The sequence below is a fragment of the Lepisosteus oculatus genome, chromosome 1 (assembly GCF_040954835.1).
Source record: "Lepisosteus oculatus isolate fLepOcu1 chromosome 1, fLepOcu1.hap2, whole genome shotgun sequence".
Taxonomy (NCBI): Eukaryota; Metazoa; Chordata; class Actinopteri; order Semionotiformes; family Lepisosteidae; genus Lepisosteus; species Lepisosteus oculatus.
The window spans coordinates 64,025,772-64,048,520 of record NC_090696.1 but is presented as its reverse complement, the minus strand read 5'-3'; the positions used below and the strand labels follow the sequence as shown (position 1 = coordinate 64,048,520).

At 35.3% G+C, this 22,749-nt stretch overlaps 2 protein-coding genes and 1 long non-coding RNA gene across 4 annotated transcripts in view; 2 read left to right on the top strand and 1 right to left on the bottom strand.

Moving 5' to 3' along the window:
* The first annotated feature begins 500 nt into the window (after positions 1–500).
* Positions 501–4,223, top strand: fabp2 (fatty acid binding protein 2, intestinal). Its single transcript, XM_006629891.3, has 4 exons — positions 501–610; positions 1,525–1,697; positions 2,418–2,525; positions 3,759–4,223. Exons 1-4 carry the CDS (start codon positions 544–546, stop codon positions 3,807–3,809), a joined length of 399 nt encoding a protein of 132 aa, XP_006629954.2. The 5' UTR covers positions 501–543; the 3' UTR covers positions 3,810–4,223.
* A 1,502-nt stretch (positions 4,224–5,725) lies between these two features.
* On the top strand, positions 5,726–9,119 carry LOC107077191 (uncharacterized). Its single transcript, XR_001478275.2, has 3 exons — positions 5,726–6,031; positions 6,989–7,047; positions 8,192–9,119. It is a non-coding gene; the product is annotated as an uncharacterized lncRNA (long non-coding RNA).
* A 1,856-nt stretch (positions 9,120–10,975) lies between these two features.
* LOC102688442 (inactive ubiquitin carboxyl-terminal hydrolase 53) overlaps positions 10,976–22,749 on the bottom strand; it is a 57,144-nt gene continuing 45,370 nt past the window's right edge. For both annotated transcript variants that reach the window (XM_015345835.2, XM_015345836.2), the window contains exons 15-18: positions 14,820–14,904; positions 13,373–14,199; positions 12,519–12,621; positions 10,976–11,985 (exon numbers count right to left, since the gene is read on the bottom strand). In XM_015345835.2, coding sequence (XP_015201321.2) covers positions 12,545–12,621; positions 13,373–14,199; positions 14,820–14,904 — 989 coding nt within the window. In that variant the 3' untranslated portion in view covers positions 10,976–11,985; positions 12,519–12,544. The remainder of the gene's footprint in view (positions 11,986–12,518; positions 12,622–13,372; positions 14,200–14,819; positions 14,905–22,749) is intronic.

Below are 22,749 nucleotides of genomic sequence, written 5' to 3'. Positions count from 1 at the left end.
CATTAGTATAATAAGTTGCTTTCTGCACCAAACAAGGAATTATTCTGAGATATTACTTGTAACCACTTTAACACATAATCTCTTCTGTGAAACACTTACTGTACAGTATATTAACTGTTTAAGAGTTCATCTATTTTAGCCCAGCCTTATGCAAACAGATAACAGTCTTGCTATCTAACTGGCAACAAAATGCCTGAAAAGGCTTGAGATGCCATTTAAAGAAAGTCTATGCCTAAACACAAATGCTGTGTTGACTTCAGAGACATCAGGCAAAATCACATTATTTACAAACTGTATATCAAATGAATGGTTAGATTGCCTGTGTCTTATTAGTTTTATTAAATGATGGAGGTAAGCAACACCTGCAATCATGATAGGGGTTGGCCTTTGCAATATTTTTCTGTAGCCTTGAAAAACTGGTCTGGCTTGAGCTTTAAACAGCCACATCACCATGCAGATTATCAGTAAGATAAAACAGATTTAAAAGGGGAAGCCCTGGCTCACAAACAACACTGCTCACTGAACCACAACCCACTTGCAACCATGACTTTCAACGGCACCTGGAAAGTGGACAGAAATGACAACTATGACAAATTTATGGAGCAGATGGGTATGTTAGAAAATGTTTTATCATTTAAATGGTATTTTACTGAATATAACAGCAAAGCCTGAATATAAAGCCCACATACAGTATGCAAAGTAACAAAAGTGTTCTTTACAGGACTTGAAATGATTTTGTGATGGGTGGGAGTAATTTTAACAATATGAATTATAGTTTTAAAACTGTACATGTGATAAAAATAAAGACTTTTCAACTGAGAAATTGTAAGTAACAATGTGATTATATCTATTGGGAAAAATACATTTTAACCAAATATTAATAAGCCTTAATCAATCTGATACAATGTAACTGCACAGTGATTTGTTGTTTACTATTGCTGCCCCACTACTCAAGTCAAAATTAAGAGTAGGTTTTCTCTAGGTATTTTGGTTTCCTCCTACTTACCAAAGACCCCTGATAGGTTGATTGAATAAGTAAAATTATCCATTCCATGACAAGCAGGAGTATGACCCCTTCCTCGTTAATCCGCTGTGTTTAGAATAGCTCTACTACAATGCAACATTGTACCCATTCTACCCATGTAGTATTGCAATTCAGAAAGAGAGTATGGTCTGATACTGTCACGATAAATGTTTAGCTGCATGAAATTTTCTTTGCTTGAGATACTGTACGGAGAACGGTTAACCATGTTGTTATTTCTGCAAGAATCCCTTACTTACAGTAAAAAATAAAAATTGTTAATTTATGGTTGGAATTGGAAGTGGATTAAGGATTACAGTAAGGCTTCATTTTAGAAATACCCAATGTACAGTACTAACATGGACATACAGTTGAGAGCTGTATAGTACAACTATATAGTAGTCATATAGACTGTAGTCATATGTATATATAGTCATCTTGAGTGATTAAAAGTTAACTAAACTGTTTCATTGCCCTTATACCACTGGGCATCTTGTCAACAGGCATCAATCTTGTGAAGAGGAAGCTGGCAGCCCATGACAACTTGAAAATCGTTATTGAGCAGGACGGAGACAAGTTTGTGGTGAAGGAGTCCAGCACCTTCCGCAAAATAGACATTGAATTCACACAGGGAGTCAACTTTGAGTACAGCCTAGCCGATGGAACAGAGCTCACCGTAAGACATAGATAATGCCAACAAAATTTAACATTGGAGTGTTTTACTTTTACATGCCAAAACCAACATTTCATTTACTTAAGAGCTTTTGATTCCTTTGTTGTAAGAGTTGAACATATACAGGAAGGAGTTCTATGTTTTTCAAATATACAAAGCACTCTATCAGACAATTAAACTATGGCTTCTAACCAGTTTTGTAGTAAATGTATCCATGGAGAACACAAAAAAATATAAACTCATGAGTTCCTATGAAATCAAAGTTTAGGAAAATTGTATCAATAGTATAAAATAATTTTAGACTATGGAGTTTTAGTAATTTATTCTCTCTTCCATTTAGTTGAAGAAGACAAAAAACATTGGAGATTTGTCTAAACCCTTCTCTAAAAATTTGTATTTAAATGCAGAATTGGTATTTTATTCAAACACATTTCCTTATAACCAGTAGCCATATCACCCTGCAACTTACAACTGGTAAACTGCTGCTAAGCAGGTGTGAGCCTGGTCAGTACCTGGATGGAGACCTCCTGGGAAAAACTAAGGTTGCTGCTGGAAGAGGTGTTAGTAGGGCCAGCAGGGGGTGCTCACCCTGCAGTCCATGTGGGTCCTATATTTTGTGATAAAAGTTATGAAGGATAAACATCCTTTATAATTTGCTGATTCCTACAAACTTCAATCATGATTGCAATTTGTGAGTGCATAGCATGTGTTTTTGATCTGCAGGGTACATGGACCATTGAAGGAAATAAACTCGTAGGAAAATTCAATAGAAAGGACAATGGAAAGGAACTCCTGACTACCAGAGAAATTGTGGGGGATGAGCTCATCCAGGTGTGTTTTCTTCTACTGATGTGCACAATTCTAGCATTTCCCAAAATTACACTTACAGTATGTTACATAAAACTTTGGTAGGAACTGCAAGACAAATATATAGTTACAAATAGAAGGGGGAAAATACAGAGAAACAGTGAGTGGGATAAAAAATAATTCTAAACCCCAAATGTTACAAATTTAAGAATATACCCCAGTGATATTTAAAAGCACCTGATTTCTCTGCTCTGGCACAGCTATAGTGAAAGAGTAACAAATGAGAGACAAACTAAGACAAATATTTATTAATTAATGACAATAATTAGACAACATACAATGATACACACAAACAGTACAACATAAAACATAACGCTATTTACAAACAAGGCATCTCAGACGCCTACATCCTTGCCATGAAGAACAACCCACTCCAATGTGACTGGGTATCTTTAGACAGAACATCTTTAGCCTGGGGATTTCTTAGAAAGGAAATCAGAATTTCCTAAAGTAACATAATGACAAGCTCTCTTAAACAAGGTTTGAATACTTAGCGAGGAGTTAGGTTAGATCTAATCTAGGAAATTAAGTTTGATGCCCACAAAGACCTCTCACCTGTCACTGTTTTTCTCATCTCTTTCTTCTCCCTGCTTCCTCTACCTTCTTCTCTCTCTCCTCCTTTTTGTGTTCCCTTCTGCTTCTGACTACCTGTCTTTTTATGCTGTGTTTCTAAACTTTTAAGAAGTTAAATAAGTTAGACCAGAAGATTCCCTTTGATCAATATCTGTCAGGTTACTTATAGCTCAGCAATTGCATCATCTTCTATCCAGTGTTTCTAGACCCTAAGAACGTCAAATGTTAGCTTTTTTAGGACCATTGTTACAATATAACAAAACAGACATACTGTACATACAGTATACATACAGTATAATAGTAGATTATAAAGCTCACCTTATTGACAGTTAATTAGTATTAATGTAAATGTGGCATACTGTAAATACAATATTGGAATTAGGCTTCTTCAAACATAATAAAACATGTCAGTAGTTAAAGATGACTTCCTTTTTTGTCTTTCCATGTGGAGTATCTTTCTGTTGATGAGTTAGTCCACCTTGCTGCCAATAAACTTAAAACTGAGAATCTAAAGACTGAGAATCTAAATACAGTAGTTTTGGTTTTATCTGCAAGGCTTACAATCTAATGTTTTGTCTTATGGCAGCACAAACATTAACAAAGAAAAATCTTTACTTTCCACAGAGCTACCATTATGATGGAGTGGACGCCAAGAGAATTTTCAAAAGAGGATAAGAAGATTTTTTGAGAGATCCAGTCCCTCCATGAGTAAGAAAAGAAAAAAAGAAGTTTGAAAGACTCAAGACCTGCCTTGAAACACAACAATTTAATATGAAGAAAAGGGTTTAAAAGCCTCTTTAGATTGCGATCCTGTTTTCCTGGTGTAAAAACTTCAAATACTGTGTATAAATATTTGTTTTGTATATTGAGAATTTTTTTTACTACAGTGTACTGTTTTACATCAATACAGTATATTTCCATTTTGAAAAACGTTCTATGGAAATATGTATAATTTAAACGGGAAATTATGTATAAGAAGTACTTCCATAAAACTCCATAGAATTCCAAAGAAATGTTTTGTGACAGCCAGTTTGCACTGAATATTTTAATATAGTAACTGGGAAATAAAGGTACTTTGATGTTATCAGATATTGGGTCTCCCTGTTTCCTTTCAACTATTTAATTTACAAATCAAGGAAAATAGAAAATCATTCAATTCAGCATTTAGGTTCTGGGACAACAGCCAAATAATATGAGAAACAAGGTTTTTGCTAAGTTTTCCCATGGTCTGGGTAAATGTACGGTAGATTAAAATGATTACGAAGCTGGAATAAACACAAATTCTTAGTGGCAAAGACATTTCTTATTCATATGGTCCTTGGATCCTTAGCCAACAGTCATCCAAGCAGACTGAATTACGACTTTTCAAAATCCTCTTTATTTTGAGCTGTGTGTTCAGACACACACACACACACACACACGTTTGCACACCTGTCTTTGTGGAAACTACAAATTCACTTTCCATGTTTTTTAGTTTTTTTATACTGCATCAAAAATTCCATACAGGATGAAAGAAGACCTGAACACTTTAGGCACTTTATTTATTTTAAAAAATGTCATTTTTGCTATAAAAAACAATTAAATTGTGAGGATTTTCCCACATTGACTACTGGGAGTTATTGCTTTTGTGGAGACAATTTTTACATTTAGCTGGTGCTTTTAGCCAAAGGTACTTACATTTGTGCCCATTTATAAAGTGGGAAATTTCTGAATGAAATACCTCATAAAAGGATACTATAGCGTCACCCCACCTGGGATTTAAACCTACCACTTTCCAGTTCTGAACCCTGACTACCCCTCCTATTTTAAGTCTTAAGTCTCAAGTTCAAGTTCATTGTCATTAGACTCATACTGTATACAGGTACAGTATATGGTATAACAAAATGCTGTTTAGCTAGCTCACAGAAGGTAAGCGGTTCAAAAAACAACAACAATACAGTTGTATAAGAAAAGAAAGACAGAGACAACAGGCAATGTGCAAAACAACATCAGATGTGCAAAATCAAACATCAACAGAATGAAATAAAGGATAGAAAATTATAGGGAGTGAGCTTCTTGACATGTGAGGTAGAGGTCGATTTCAATGTGTGTTTGAGTTGAGAGAGTGAGAGAGAAGGCCCTGTGGGGGTTCAGATCGTAGGTGAGAGAGACTGGGAGTTTAATAGTTTGATAGTGAGGGGGTAAAAACTGTCTCTGAGTCTGGTAGTCCGAGCACGAATGCTCCAGATGGTAGAGGGTCAAACAGTCTGTAGCTGAGTTAGGGTTACCCATTTCTGGTATTTTTCAGGTTCTGTCCCCACAGTAAAACATAAACAAACTAAGTCCTGATTGCACTAATTGTAATATTACAGGACTCGCCCCACTTCTTAGCCTACGTGTAATTCAGCATGTCCTGAACGTCTTCACTCAACTTAGTGACCTTAATACAAGTGTGACGTGATCACAGTGGGGTTAAAAGACAGTATTGCTTACCAATAGAAAACCAAATATTATCACCCACCCTTGAAAATAACCAATCATCAATGAGAAGTAGAAAATGGGGCGGTATCCTACTAGATCAGAGTGATTTAATTGGTTTTCAAGGCCACATTCCTAGTAGCTAGAAATCTGTTGGAGCAACTGAGGATGCGTTAACATGGAGTCCGACAAGAAGCAAAAGCAGGGAGCGCTGGAAACATTACCAAAACATTCCTACTGGTTTGATTTTTGGATGTTTTTTCTTTTCGACGTAGTGCTTTTTCTTGTAGTTTATTTGCTGGTGCCCTGATCAGAGGCGTTGAAGTCCCCTCTCTGTGCTCCGACCTACTGTATTTGTCACGCCGGAAGAACCGGGTTACTGCATTTCCTGGTCGGCCGGTTGAATCGTTTTCTGCTCTGACTGGGGCTTCACTTCAAAAGTAAGTATTGATGCGCATAAAAACATAGTTTGTTTAACAAAAACTTGTAAAAATGTTATTAACTTTTAGTGCGTTAAGCATTCTGGTGTATCTCCGACAGACCGACAGATAATGTGTTGCGTAACTACAAATGATCTTGTTTTCCAGGAGGTTTAGAATAGATATGCTTGCTTTTTGGACTCTTTAAATTTACTTGTTTCTGTACTGCTGAGTTAAAAAAAAATGCCCTGCCTCAATCAGTTTTTTTTAAGGGAATAACTTCAGCATGGAGAAATTCAACTAATTCTCAAATTCCTTACCCTTCATTTTGCTTTAACAGCTTCTTATATCGTCAAACTATAGTACCTTAATTGCTCAGTGTTTCACACATTACTCCAATGAAGATTTTTCGCAGTCCTGTAGATTCTCTTTTTGTCGTATTTATGCACTACAACTGGAGTTCTGATACTCAAAAATTGATACTGCGTGGATGACAATCAAGAAATCATGTTCTATGCTTTATAAACGAATTGAAAAGTTCGCCCCACGTAGAAAACATCTACGATTCAGAACTGAATTGTAACAAACAGTAGAAGAGAGAGCAGAAACAGGTTTGTATTAACATGATATTTGTGTAAAGGCGAATCTGAAATAACCATAACGCCGCCATAATAATGGTAAAATAAAGGAAATCAGTAAACAAATATAAATATAGCTTATATGAGTCATTTACAGCAGGGTGTTTATGCTAGAGGGAAAAAAACTTTCTTCTGGTAGCGTTCCAACACTTTCTCCTGAATAATTTTGTGTAACATGTTAAATATTCGTTACAGAGCTACAGAAGCATGATAAATCTAGTTAATATGAGAATGTTTTCATTACTGTTGTGATTTACCATTGTGCTATCCATATGTTACACAGTAACATCATAATCTGTTGGTACAAATGTGGTCTACAAACCCTTTTCTTGTTTTACAGGTATGATTGTAATTGCTCATCCAGGACCAAAAATTGATATTGCACCCAAAATGGATAAGGTAACATTGCTTTTCAATAAAAGTTCAAGAAAGTCACTTAAAACAATGATATCCCTTTATTTGAATTTCATGTCAGAGAAACCACAAAAGGCTCAACTCTGAACTCATTTCCACTCATTAAATCTATCAATGAGGTGAACATTCTCACTTCATAGGCTGTTTGGTTATCATTATAATGTCAATGTTTAAAATATTTTGATATGAATAATGGTTTTAAAAAAGATTTTTCAATTTAAAGCACTTCGGGTATTACAGGTTGTGGACACAAAATGGAAACACCTGAGGAGATGGGGAAACCAAGTATTTGGTTTCTGTTCAGGTGTAGTTAATGCATCACGCAAATAAAAGCATGTTTAGGGTCATGTATAAAATTGCTACCCAGGCCTGGTTTCCTATATTCGTGGTTGGTATAGCTACAAGCGGAGAAATCAGTGACTTTAGAATAATTGTAGAGTACCAGAAGCTTCAGTGGCCAAGATAGCTCCACATGCTGATGTCTCATGAGTGGAGGTGTCTATGAGAGAAAGACCTTATCAGGAAAGTGCAACAGTAGGCAGAATTGCATCCTCCAGGATCACGATAACTGTCCCTATAAGTTACAAGGCAAAACAGGTCAGAAACTGGCAAGCAGCCATTTGAAAAAAAAGTCTCCCAAGAACTTCACAGAGTAGGACACTATTGTTGTATCATGTCTGGCAGTGTAGCTTTGTGAGTCCAGTGGTGCAAAGAATACAGGCAGTGGACTGCCAAGGAGTGGAGAAATGTCAGATAGTCCTGATGAATCATCCTTCAGCATGTTTTCATCAAACAAGACGAGTGCACTTTCGATCCCTATCAACTAGGCATGACGTGATCGACTTTACCTCAGAAGAATGGTACTGCATCCCTCCTGTAGTATTCCAGGTGCTGATAGACTCTCTGTCATAGTGTCTACAGCCCATAATGACTGCACGTGGTGTCCCAGTGCCCTGTTGAGTGACTTAAAATTGATGTTTCCATTGTTTTGTTCACAACCTGTATATTAAGATTAGCTTAAGAGAAAATATTTTAAAGAATATGTGTAATATAAAAGTTTTTGTTAAATACCTATGACATGTTCCTATGTAAATAACTATTTTGTATTTTTATTTTTAATCCTGTACAGTTCTGCCCTTGGAACTTGATGCACAGTGGGCTTGAGGTCCGACCCTTCATATATTCATCATGGCGAAGATAACATGAAGAGCTATATTTGTTCGAGACACTTGTTATAATAGTCACAATTTAATATTACTAAGACTAATATTGGCCAGAACCAATGTTTTCCTATGGGTGGGTTTGGTTAAGGTATGTGAAAAATTCACAGTGGAAAAACTAGATATATCATGAAAATGTCATTTAAAAAATATTAACAGGAACTTTAAGACGGGAGTTGAACTGTTAATTTAAAAGGATATTATTAAATGTCTTTGTAAGTGTATTAAACTGTCTCTGTTTGACAACAGGGGGGAGGGGGGTGAACTGACCATCAGACTATGATTTGAATTATTTCACTGTGTTCTTCATGGCATGGAGTCCTGTTACAAACACTAGCACCACTGGAGTTCTGCTTTTAAAATCAGATTATGAAAACATCTCTTGCTGCTTCTTATGTGTAGGTGAAAACTTGTCATGGGGAAGATGCCCTCAGCAATGTTCTACCATTTCCTGTCACCTAGAGACATTTCATAATGCTTTTTAACTCCGCTGGAAAGAAACCAAGGTTTATTTTTTAAATGATGGTCTTTTTTTTTTCTTGGGTGAAGCCTTTTGATGTTACCAGTGGAAATTGATATACAAATAAAAATGTCTAAATAGGCAATACGATATTTCTGCAAATAACTAAATCCTATTGCAGCTTAAATTCTAAGAAGAAAGGTTGCAAACAGGGTGCCCGTTTGACTGATTCAGCTTGCTTAATTTAAACCTCTAACAATTTGTTGAAAACAGTCAAGGCGTCGGCCTCAATGTGTATTTGAAGTGTGAGACCACTCCAAAACTCTTAAAAATGTACCTTTTTGTTGTATTTTAAATACACTTCCAACTAGTTTCCACTTTGTTATCATATTTCACTATTAATTCTGAAGAAATCTATTTGGTTGTTAGTGATTTTAAGAATTGTGAGTAGGTATTTGGTTCCCTCCCAGTTATTTGTTTTACATTTAAAAGGTTTTGAAAATAATTGGTCACATTACTTAGAAATTGATAATTCTGCTTTAACGGTCATAACAATGGTTGTAACACCGTGCTCCTTTTTACATAAAACATTGTCAGGTGTATGCCCGGTCTTGAATTTATAACTTTTATAATTTGAATTGAATTTGAAACTTCCGGTTTCTTTATCCTCCTATTTTACTACCATCTGCAGGTTTCATTAAAACAATGTAGAATACATATGATGGAGATAAATTAGAATGGTTAAAAAGAGACATGGTTATAAAATACAGACCCCTCTGGTATTATATTATTTGTCCCTTATCTGTACTGTTTACTTACCATTATCTAGTTCTCGATCCAACCATACATTACCTTAAGGGTCTACAGCCTGCAATTTGAGACTCTTTTAGGGAGCAATTTTAATTGAAATCTATTTTACATACAAGTAAATTGTTGCTGTGTACATTGTAGATGTTGCTTATTTTGACAAAGTCCCACCTTCTCTAAGTCCATGCTATCCCCTAGGAATCTGTTTCCCATATAAATGATTATCTAGTGTTTGTTTTAAAACATATGACCTGTTGAATTATAACTACTTGGTTTTATAGATGGTTACTCCAACTATTATGTCTTATGGGACAGTTGTTGGGAATGAACTATGAATAACTGGTTTCCTCAAGTAGAATTGGTACAATATCATCAGGCCCTGATGGTATCTTCCTGCTTCTAGTACCTAAAAACCCTTCTGCCTTTTCTATGCTAATACTATTTAATATTAAACTTTATTTTTTCAGCCACAGATGTTATTTCCTCTTGGTGAATACCTGAGTAAAGTATTTTTACAGTTTAAACCATCCTTTACTGTTCTTTTGCTTCTCTTAATACAAAAAATAACTTTTAGAAATGCAGTTTTGCCATATTGTTTTCTAGATGTCTGAGAAAAAAGGTAGAATTTAAATAATAATGACAGTTTATTAAACAACTGTTAATAGATAAAAAAATTCAGTTACAAGTTACAAAAACATTTTCAAAATTGCACATTGTACAAATTATGATTCATATTTTACAGCTGTATTACTTTACATAGAAAAATAGAAAGGCACTGCAGCAACAAATGCTGGTCTTTATAGAAAATTTTATGTCAGATCAAAAAATAGACATAAGATTTCACAGAAAAAGTATTATGGGTTAAAAATAGATATGTTTTACATATAGTGCTGACTTCAGGTGAATAATCAGCCCCAGTTAAGTTAGAGCATTGCATTAAGTCTGTAGAAAAAGCAAAGAAATTATAAACTTAAGACATGTTAATCTCTTATCTCTGAAACAAGAGAGATCTGTAAATTTCTGCAATAATGTAACTTGTTACTCTCAAGGGTAAGTGACTACATACAAACTGTACATGGATGTCAATGAAGAAATAAGTATACCAATAATATACATTTTAAATACTGTATAGTTTGCAGTTTTGACAGGAAATTAACCTAAACCGTTTTTCATTCCTTATAGTATCACATAGTAAAATGTCTTGGATGATACAAGACAACTTCTTTCCTCTTATTTAGAAAGTTGTGAATTGAAAGAAAAAAACAATCCCCCCAACACTACTGTATGTGTAATCCCAGTAGGAGAGCTGACATGCTGATTTGTGGTAAAGTTCAACATAACAAAAAAATATTTAAAGTGTGTCAAAAAAGTAAGAACACATGAGCATGAACAAAATCATCATGATGACAAAGTGCTGTATTCAATGTTTTTAGATGCAAAAAACCTTTAATGTGAATGTTCAAGACTGGAGATAGATACATTTTTAAATTTTATTCAAGGGTTTAGTCTAGAGGCCATAAAGAAAGGTACTAAGCTGCATAGGCACCAAAACCACATCAAACTCCCAAGGCAATACAGCAGTTTGTCTTTACAAATCATGCAAGTCATAAAATCTTCAAGTGCTTTCCTTCACTTCAGCTTCTTGGTTTGTACTATTCACACATCTATTTGTAAAATATTGTTTTTAGATTTACTCCGGAACTCCAGTAACATCATACTTGGAATGTGAGATTATTCATGTCAGATTTGGAATTTTCACCTTATTGCTATAGAAATTAGTAAAGAAAGTTCTATTTTCTTTCTGGTAAAACGAGTAAGACAAAACGTTGGTATTCCAAGTAATTTTTAAATGGACAAAGTAGCAGTCCTTTTGTGCATGTCTATTTTTTTTTCCTCTTGAACAAAGCATGTCTTATCAGTTCTTAATCACACCCACAGACCTTGAAATGCAAGTCAGTGAATTGGCTAGATTTATTATAGATATAGAACCCAAGTATGATTTTCACTATTTAAGAAAAGGATTTACAATCATTTGAAAACTGGGCTGATATGGCCAGAAATCTTCCCATTGACGATCTTCTTTTCCTTTTCTCAAAATTGATCTAATCATTTTTTTAGTATAGTTAAATAAGAACAGTTGGAAAAATTCAGAACTGTAATTGTAAAAATGACAGCAAAAATAACAAAACAAGGCTTTTCCCCCCTTTAATGTGCTCCCATTAGTGCAAATGAAGTTTTAGACTGCCCTCTATAGGGGAGTACTAAAAAGGCTTTCTAGCTTTGGAGATTACATGCAGTTTTAATGTGGTACTGTTTAACATGAAGTAGCAATGCTGCTGACGTATGTTTGCTTTATTTTGATTGAAGATCAAGTGATGGGATGAATTGGTTTTAGGTAGTAATCTTTGGTGTCCAGTTCTATCTTCAGTTTCAAACCTGGAAGAAATGATGAGGGGAGACTTGCATTAATACACAATATTTGCAAGACAGTAAAGGTTGCCTGAAGGTGCAAGAACCTGGAATTAGATTTTTAATGTCAAATTAGTTTGACAGAACACCCCAGGAACAATTTTCACTGTCTTGACCATTAATGCAAACCAAAAAAGTTGATGACTTCAGTTCAAGGCAATTTTTCTTTTAAGAAATAGGTACCTGTGTAAAATTCATGCAATGAAGACAGGAGTATATTTAGTGAGTGTAATCAGGTTGGGCAGAGAATTATTACCGTCTTTTTCACGAAAAACTGTGCATAATGATAAACATTAGATCAACTTTCGTAGATCCCTGTTGTCTAATCAAATACAGTAATGCATTTTTCTGGGTTGTGGAGACAAAAGAAAAGGAATGTACTACTAATACAATTAACTAAATGAAGCCAGCACTGCATAAATTAAATATCTCCAAATATTTTCTGTGCAGCTTTACCATTTTTACCAAGCAAACTTGTTTTAAAAAGCTCAATGTCTTACCTCGATGCTAACTTTGAAATCTCCCATCACAAATACCCGTGTTCATCCAAATTCCTAGTAGACACTGGATTCCACTTTACAGCAGTTTTATTGGTTGAATAGCCTACGATTGTATATATAAAACATCAGTAAACAATATTGTGAAAAAAATGTTGTATAGTAATATTCCTGAAAAATTCCAAAAATGTTCATTATATATATACTGCTTACATATCTGTAGTTTAGGTAGCCTAGCATAACGGCATTCCTCTTTAGACATTTATCAAGGTAAAATAAAGAGGCTGACACTGCCCGAAATGAGTTCTGTAATGTTATGATCAATCTCCTTTGTTACAGGAGGAATGCAATAAAAGTAGAATTGTTGTGTACAAATTACAAATAGTGTTTGACTTTTAGCTATAATGAAGCATGTATTTTCACACCTGTTTTGATCAGTTACGAAGAGAATTTTGTTACAGTGAAGGTGTGCTTCGTAGCCAAATGGAAGTCACCATCCTCAAAGTGTGACCTCCCCCTACAGACTCAACTAATTCCTCAGTGTGTTTGTATTCTTTTACACATTTTATTTATTTGTCTATTGATACTACAGTATATGGGTAAACAGACCTCCAAATCATCCAAGTAAGAACACTATTGCTTGTTTCTTATAATTACCCTATCAAGGTAAAAAAAATAACGGTGATCTTCTAGACCTCGGGAATGAATGGGAATTTATCACATGTACTGTACATGGAATTTTGTTTTGAGTTTATGAATTTGCACTTTATTTGCATCAGTTTATGTGGAACAAATTACATTAGGAAATCAAGGGATGGGTGTAGTCTCAATAGAAAAGACTGTAAGCTTTCTGATACCTGTTTCTGGTCTTGCTTTTGAGAGATTTGATTGAAGAGACGGTTCCATAGAGTTTGTGTCTCCCAATTCACTTTCCCCAGAAGAGGTTTGGTCTCCTCCCTTGGAGTCTTTATAGTAAAGTGGTGATCTCTGGTGGTGGTACCTTGATCTGTAACTGTCGGTCATACAGCTGTCCACAGAAAAATAGGTGGTCGTCAAAACTTCTTCGCTTGGTCCTACAACATCCATATCCAGTTTTGGATTGTTTCTATTTTTATGCTTTGCAAAGAGATCCATCCTCTCTTGGTTGGAAGAGGTTGGTTTAGATCTGGCATTTGCAGAATATTTCGAGGCAGCCCAGTTGTTTAACAGAGTCAGCGGCGGAGAACCTGATACTTTGGATGGCGGGGCAGCATCACTTTGTAAAGGATGCAGATGTGATGTTGCACTTAAGGTCGATCTGTTATCATCCAGATGGGTCTTTTGCCTCTGTGCATACTTCTTGGGAGGCAGCGGTGGTGCCAGGTTTTGATAAATGGGTTCAGAGGTATCACAGTTTTCTTCGCGGGCAGCTCCTGGAAAGAATGGTTGTGCAATACCTGATCTAAGTAGTGCCGTTTTGCCATAAATAGAAGTGTTGTCCTCCTGCTCAGACATTGGTCCATTTAGGTCATCTGAACTGTTCCATTCTGAGCTACTAGTTTTCTGAAGATACTGCAGGGAAGAGTTGCCATTACCATATCCTTCTCCATTCCCCTGCAGATGCTTCTCTTCTAAGAACACTGGGTCTCCATCTGGCCACTTATTCCTTTCACAATTTGCAGAAGTATTCCTGATAGCCTGTCTTCTGCAAGAATATGATGCACAATTAACTGATGCTATCAAAAACACTCACTGTATATTTTGTGCTCTCTACAGAGTGCATTCGATATAGTAGGTTTGAATAATTAAATTCTATATTGATAAAAAATCAAATTGTTTACAAAAAGGTACCTTTTTTTTGTTCCCCAAAGGTAAAATTCAGGACATCAAACTATATACCGATATATTATATATAAGTATCCTACAAAGAACACCTTTGAGGTTCTCTGGTTTGTTTTAAGAGTATGCAGTTACAATGGTTTATGGGGATTTACAATTATTAGCCAATTCACAACACAAAGAAGGATCTGTTTAAAGAGACGTCTGAATCACGATTATGTATATATGGAGGCAGAAGCCACAGACAATTGTTTTATCTTATTCGGGCTCATCGACACATCAACACAGCTAATTTTAACCAGTAAAATGTTGAAACATCTGCCCAATTCTGCTAAAGTCAATATCATGTATGCAGAAGATGGAATTAGAAGTCTTGCCTGTCTCAGCATTGTGAAACAATTAATACTGCAGATAATTTCCCCCCCAATGCAAACAAAAGGGAACAATTAATCATCTGATTTTAGGCATTGTTTAATTATTTTTTACCTTTGTAGACATGGACTAGAACTCAACACACGACCCTCTTTAGGTGCAAAGTCCTTTTCCGGAGCTCGTTTAATTTGTTGTTCCCCTAAAAAAGATACACATCTGTTACCTTTAGCAGGGTCTAACAGCCTTTAATTTCTTTATGTTGGCAATGCACAGGTCATACAACTGTATGATGTTGATTTAATAAATAATAAATAAAGTCCAGTTTTGAATCTGTGCTCTATACTAGTCACAGAGGTTACTCAGAGGCAACTCTGACTTAAGGGTTCAATGTTTGGTGCCACCTTGTGGTCAAGTCTGTTTTCCAAAAACAGTTTTCTGCACTCTGTCCATTCTTCATTAAGGAACTGCCTATTCCTGCTAAGGGTAGCAGCAACTGAGAGCCCTGGGTATCAGGCAGGATACCATTTCATCACAGGGCACACACATGCACACAAGGATGAATTAGAGACACCATTTAACCTAACCTGTAGGTTTTTGAACCATAGAAACGCCTAGAGAAAACCCTCGCGAACAGGGCGAATATACAAACTCCACATGTGAAGGTGCCTCAGTCCAGAATGAAAGGAACACAATGTAGCCCCTTCATTGCCAATCACAAACCTCTCAAATTCACAACATCAGATGAACAGACTAGATACAAATAGTTTATCTTTAGAGTGTAACAGGGCTGTACATTGCTGAATGTATGAACACTGTTTGCGTGCAAAAGGGGAAAAAAAAATTGAACAACTGATCTCTGGAGAACCCAGATGGAGGAATGTACCAAATAATATACCTTTCTTATTTTAAAACTGAAATTATATGGTACTACACTATAAAGGACAAATAGTATTTCCCAAGTACTCTAGTCCTATAAGACATACGGCAAAATCATGTTCACTGCACAAATGAAACATTTTTATTGTCCTTGTATTTTTTTTTCCAATCATGGGATTTTCTATTAATGCTAAAACTAAATCAAAAGTGAACAAAATCACAGTACAATGCAGACATGTATGTGTAGCATCATAGTTCCACTATTGGATTGGAATCCATTATTTGTATTAAAAAAAACTTCTGGTAAATTACTACTAGTATCTCCTAAAACTCCTTTCTTGTTTTTTTTCCACTTAAACATACTTCCTTAAAAACATGGCCTAACAAGGAAATGCCAGCCTATTGCAGAACCTAATCAAATCTCAGATCAGCAGTAGGATGTCACAGTGATTAAAGCCTCTGCTGCATTTAGAATCTAACCATGAAAGCCAAAAATCTCAAAACGTCGACTGTATAAATCATTTAAAGAGAAAATACTAAATATATTAGAGTTACATACAATTAAAAACACATGCAAAATAAGAAATTCTTAAATGAGAGATAAAAAGGTTTTGCTTAAAATTTAAAGCAATTTGTAACTATAGGCCTGGTTTAGTTTCTAGGTCAAGTAATTAAAAAAAACTAAATGGTGTGTTGAAATTAATAACAGACTGAATAGCACCAGCAATGACACAATCCTGTGTATGAGCAAAACTGTTTTTTGCACAGTGTTCACTATCACCTGAAACTATTACAGGGATTAAAGGCATTTGACTGAAAGGAAGAGCAAACAGGACAATCGGGTTTCTGGGCTCTGTATAACAATGTATTCCAGTTGGGAGAAAAAAACAATAGAAATGAGCCACGTGCAGCTCAAACTGACTGACAAGCTCTTGGTTTGCTTAGTCCAGCTTGTTCGAAACTTTGCATAGCATTTTTTTTCCATGTACTCACACTTTCTGATTTATCTCATTTTGCTGTCTTTTTACAAGATGGAATTCACACATGCATTTTGCGCATTTTCAGAACGATTAACTGTTTTTATTGTAACAATGAATTGTAATTAGTTATTAACTTTTAAATTAAAATTAACTTTCCTCCTTTTATAATATTTTTATTTTGGGGCTATACTGAAAACAGAATGAAATTTGCAAGTTTTCTTGATGTCTTTGTACAGCATACTGTATGTAAAAATATGGAATTCTCTTTGTGTTACACACTAAGGAAATTATTAATGTTTATTTGTTTTTCTTAATTGGAATTACAACATGGAACAGCAAGCTCTCATAATATAAAGCAGCTAGTAAATGCAGCATTAACACATTTTGTTACCAGTATTTAATTTAATACTAATACATATTTTGGTGGCCAGCACAGTGGCACATTAGTTAGCGTAGCCTCACAGCACTCAGGCCCTGGGTTCAGTTCAAATGCTGAGGTGCTATCTGCATGGAGTTTGTATGTTCTTTCTGAGCTCACATGGGTTTCCTCTGGGTGCTCCACTTTCTTTCCACAGTCCAAAAACACACTGGCAGGTTAACTGGCTCCTGGGAAAACTGGCCTTAGGATTTGTTAAACAAAAAGGTATACCACAACTTTACATCTACGCAGGTATCATCTTAAAATCTCTTCAAAGTTAAAATCCAGTTCTTTGCTGTCAGCCAGGGCTTCATGTCTAAGCAATTACAACACTCAGAATGATAATAACATCTTTGTTATTCTTTCATTTTGTTATCCTAATACATCTTGGCAGCTATGCATGTTGCACTAGGAATGAAGTAAATCGGAAAACAGCATCAAAATGACTTGTTTTGCCTTAAAGGCATCTTGTGAAATGTTACAAGAACAGAACTGCTGTTACAGGGCAGCTGCATGCTGAACTATTTGTTTCTTTCAATCAGTTTGTTACAAAGAATGAGTGGACATTTGTGACAGCAAGCTGCTATATCATTTGTCACAATGTAGGAATATTGTCCAAATAACTAAGCTGGAAACAGGCATGACTAGGATTGGAAACTAATATTTTTAGTTATAAATACCTTAGGTTGCCAATGGATAAGAACCTTGTTTCATAAAATGTAGATCCATTTCAGGGTTTCTAAAATTCAGGCTCTAAACTGCTTGTAACCAGTCTACTGACAATACCAGTTTTCCAAGAACTGTGTTCTGCATTGTACCTGATATTTCTGGTTTTGACAGTGAACAGACTTTCTAGGGATATAAAAGCTTGTTTGGAAATACCTGCATGGACAGATGAACTGAGCAAATGAACGGACTAGAAATGAAAGTGTTCACTTAAACAAAGGGCCTTTCTTTTAATTTCAACTGTAACTCTTTAATCCTTCTCTATTGCTAATGGCATCCCCCACCCTTATCTGTTTATCCTTACTTCATTCTTTCACAAATGCCTGTCTTTCTGTTTATAAACAGAGGTCTTCTGTGTTATTCTTTCTTAGACAATCATTGTGTTATAATCATCAAGTGATGTTCTCAAAAAGTTACAAAAGCTGAAACAAATGCTCTGGATTTTGCTTGTGTAAATAATAAAAAAATATTTTAAGAACTGCTTGTTATCTTTTTTGCAATTGAATTACTGAAGGATATCTGAATTTGAGCCAACACAGAAAGTCAGAATGAGTCAGCAAGTTATGTCTTTTCAGCCCAAATGTACAGCAGCAATTTTTTTGAGAGTCAATGGTGTCAAAGTGCAAAATAAAATCCTTAAAATAAAAATAGAAACAGCTGGTATAGTCCATTACAGCCCAAAGAGTATCTTTATCATTCAGTCAAACTAAAAATGACAAGGCAGGTACTAGATGGTATGTTTCCACTGGAAAGCAGAAAAACACCTCACAAAAGGCTGCAATCATATACTGACTTAATCTTAATCAGGACCATAATATTGTGTTTGTAAATGGGTGTATTGTTAAAGGGAACATTTCTAAGACAAACTAGTACTTTTCATGGATTTTGTCTTTATACATTTATGTATGGAGGACATAATAGTAAAGAATGTGTTAAAAGATCAACTTCTTACATGAAGAAATCCTGCATGTGATAGACTAAGGGAATGCATTTGGTACATGATCTCAGAAAGCAACATGTATTAGATCACTTGACCTAAAGAGACCCATTTACTAGCTATTAACTTACAGAGCAGCAGCATTACCACCTTGTAACTGCATCTCAGACATTAGGGAAGGAGATCGCTGTACACTATTGGAAAGTATAGTGAAGACTTTCAAGGAAATCAGTTTTGCTGCTGTAAATGGTTTTGTTGGACCAACAAGCAGTACCCTTCTCTCTGAACCAGAATATCCAAACCAGTGCCCCAGTATTGCAAAATGGGATACTGCTGAAGAAGATGGTATCCTTTGGCTGAGATGTTAAACTTAGGTACTGCACACATGGCCACTGTTAAGCCCAGTCCTGGGCTTAAACAACGGGGCCTTTCTTAAGCTTCCTCTTAATTCAAATTTTAAAGCAATTTCTTACTTCACCTGTTTCGTGGCACGGCTGCTAAAAATGTATAAAAAAAGAAATTAACTACACCGTTTCCCTGGCGTAGAAAAAGAACCTCAACTCCCATTGTAATGGCCTTCAAATTAAAACTCTAAAATGACAAAGAGTCCAGTTTTTGTAATGGCCTTCAAATTAAAACTCTAAAATGACAAAGAGTCCAGTTTTTGTAGGGAAACCGTGAACAAACTGTCTATTAATGTTACTTATTGTGTTTTTAGGAAATTTGGCTCTAGATTTTAGTTTTTACCCTCAGCAACAATCTGTTTTCTGTTGACATTTTCAAGGGAACTAAGAAAACTAACAGTGTCTCCCTTTTACTATAAGAGCAAAGACATGTTATTATTTCACTTTGATTTCCACACAAAATCAATACATTTCAACAGCCTTGCCTTGCTGAGTGGAGCTTTATCTTGGTCATTTGGTTGATATTATTTGAACATTTTAAGAATTCTACTAGTATTCCTTTCTTAAAGGAAAGATGGTTTCAGACTTCCACAAACCTGTCTAAGTAAGTGTCTTTATTTTCCAGTCTTAAATAGCCCTAAACCTGATTTGCACTTGAAGTTCCTTCTTGTGTTGCCGTTTATCTCTTATGGTACAGGAACTAGGAACAATCTTGCTGTCCTTTGCAATAAGTTACAAAATTTCACTTTGTAATCTGAGGATGGCTGTTGAAATGTACTGATTTTAGGCTATCAAAGCAATTGTGTTATTGCTTCCACATACTAATTAAAGTAAAATAAAGAAATGCATATACTCCTTGATTAATCTCATATAGTGTTACTTCCAGGATGTTCTACAACATAATTTTTTGAAAAGAGAATAACTTGTTAAAACAGTACAGCTTTCTACACATGGATAATAAAATAACTGGCCTTTCTTCACTGAGTATGTGAAAGAAATTTGAGTAACTTAAAAGTGTGGATGAATCCTTCACATGTTTTTTGTATTTTCATGCTATAAAACAGTTTCCGATTGTTGCCAAAACTTACTGAGGTCTAATAATACCTGAGAAAACTGGTATTTAATTTAATTAAATCTTGTTTGGGTATAGACAGCTTATTTTTTGCCAAAGCACATATATCTGAAAATGAAAGGCCTAAGTTGGAACTTGTGTAATTAGGAATATAAACTCCTAAGCATTATTTTCATTACACATCTATATCATTTTTAAGTCTTTTTTAAAGCACATACATTAGGAAGAAACCTGCCACTGCCCATAATTTCCTTAGAAATATGTGCAAAAGTTACTTCATGCAATTTAACCTTTCTCAGTGTTTTTGTATATCAACAAATAGCAATAAGACTACACTATAGATAAGAAGAGCTCTTTTAAACTAAAGTATTCACACAGCAATTTAAATCTCTGTTCATATGTCTGATCCTCCAATTGTTCAAAGAATATTTTTTCAAATGTAATACATTTGCTCTCTGAAATGACCCTGAGGAAAGCCGAGGTAAGAAACGCATTAATTCTCAAGGCAGAATAGCGCAAATCATGGCTTATTTTTGTCCATTTAAAATATGTTTGTCTATCAAAACTACACCTACAGTTTTAGTATCTAGAGTTCTGCATTTCAGAGAATACCAGACTCTTTACATATCCACTGGCATGTAAACAAATCTAATTTGCAAAGGACCTAATGGATATTTTTGAAAGAGTTCAATCCCCTGCTCATTTATTCAAATTAATCGTGTAAGCTTAGAGACAGAACTCTAACAAAGGGTAATGTATTTTTCTCTGTTGTATGTATGTAAAATGCAAATAAAATCATCTTTAATAACTTTCTTCCTCTTGAACAAATCATTATAAATTGATCTGGATTAATTTTGAGGGTGTTGCTGCAAAGGGGTAAAAAGCTTTCACACCCATTCTGCAAGATGATATGCAAGGGCTTTCTGTTAATAAGGAGCACAGAAAATGGGCTGCTCAGTCGTAATTTCAACACTGTACACAGTACGTAGTTTCTCTACTTAGACATACGGAGGCAGCAGAGGTTTGAATAAACGGAGGCATGGCCTGCTGTCAAGAACTACAGGCACACACGCTACAACACCAGGAGGCCTGCACACAGTGAATTCCAGGACTTTATAAATAGACACGTTATTTTTTCTTTTCTGCTGACCCACAGATCCATGCATGGCTAAAAGCTCAAGAGAGCCAATTGGGAATTTTGGCTCAAGGTTCATATGCACCTAAATATGGTTGAGGCAGGAATGCCTTTTTGCATGAAACACGAAGACCCTGCGTAAACTTAGTGTTAGGAAACGGGTGCGAACATGTTCCAAACAAATGAAACACTCATCTCCTATGAATTTTGCAGGGAGGGACCAGGAGGCCAATTGCAGCCAATTGGGTGAAAATGATTTATAGTAGAATACCATGGCTGTTTTTCAACAGAGCAATATTTGTAAACTGTGACCTTTAAAGCTGTCTTTCTGGACATTGCCTTGCATGCAACAATTTAAGCACAGAGAGATCAAAGATTTTCCCTGAAACATATCCCAAAAAGGTCAAGGAACAAAATAAAACTCCACCTCATTCCAAGCAAACAAGAGCTTCCCTTTAAGTTAAACAGCTGTTTTGGAATTAAAACATTCTTGGACAAGGCTGTCTGTGTTCTGGTGACAGAAAAGCATACCCAATAAAACAACAGTATCCACAGACAATTTGATTTTTTTATTAACACAGACAAGCTCCCTTGCAATACATAACATTAATAGCCTGATAGATTTATATTTTTGACATTAAACCTACGTATGTAAGAAGTTCAGAACAGAATGACACTGTGCTTTTGTTTCACTGTGTTTAAAACAGTTTCAAGGTCTTTAATGAATACTGGGATCAACAGCCCCTTACACAGACAGCTCTGCCAGAATACCTAGTATGAACCCTCGCCAGATTGACTTAAAACACATTTGCTACAGCTCATCAATATGGGATGCAAGGGAAAGTCAACATGTACTAGAGAACTCAAAGCAAAAACAACAGCTCTCATACTAAAGGAAAACAACTTCATAATAAATGGAGGCTCCTTTTAAACAAAGTGCTGTCTGAATCAAAGTTTTAGTTCATTACTTAATTACCCCTGAAAAGGAGCACAACTGTGAAGAAGATTCAGAGAAAGAAAACCTTTGGTCACATGCAAAAAGGCATAAAATACAGACCATGACCAGACCAAAACCTTCAAGATACACCTTCCATTAAAAACATGGCATATTGTGCTGAGATATTCTTTAAACCTACAGTACTTATTTAAAAGCAAATGTTATATCCATATGTTATGGTGAAATAACAAACCAAAAGCCTCCAACAGTTTTCCTTGGAGCCTGAGAGCATTTACAGTATGTCTGCTTTACTATATCTAGCTACACTGCAGATCAAAAAAATATTTAAATTATTAAACACCATCCTTTCCACTCCACTACTTCAGCTCACAAGACTTACATAAATCACCTTCAATAATTCTTAGCTTAAATAGATTTCCCAGTGCTGACAAGAGAGAAATTACCCGTACTTAATATGTCTGCATCTATCCTTCTCCCCCCAGTTTATTTAAACACTTTTATTGTAAAAAAAAGGGGAAAGTATACAAACTTTTTCTAG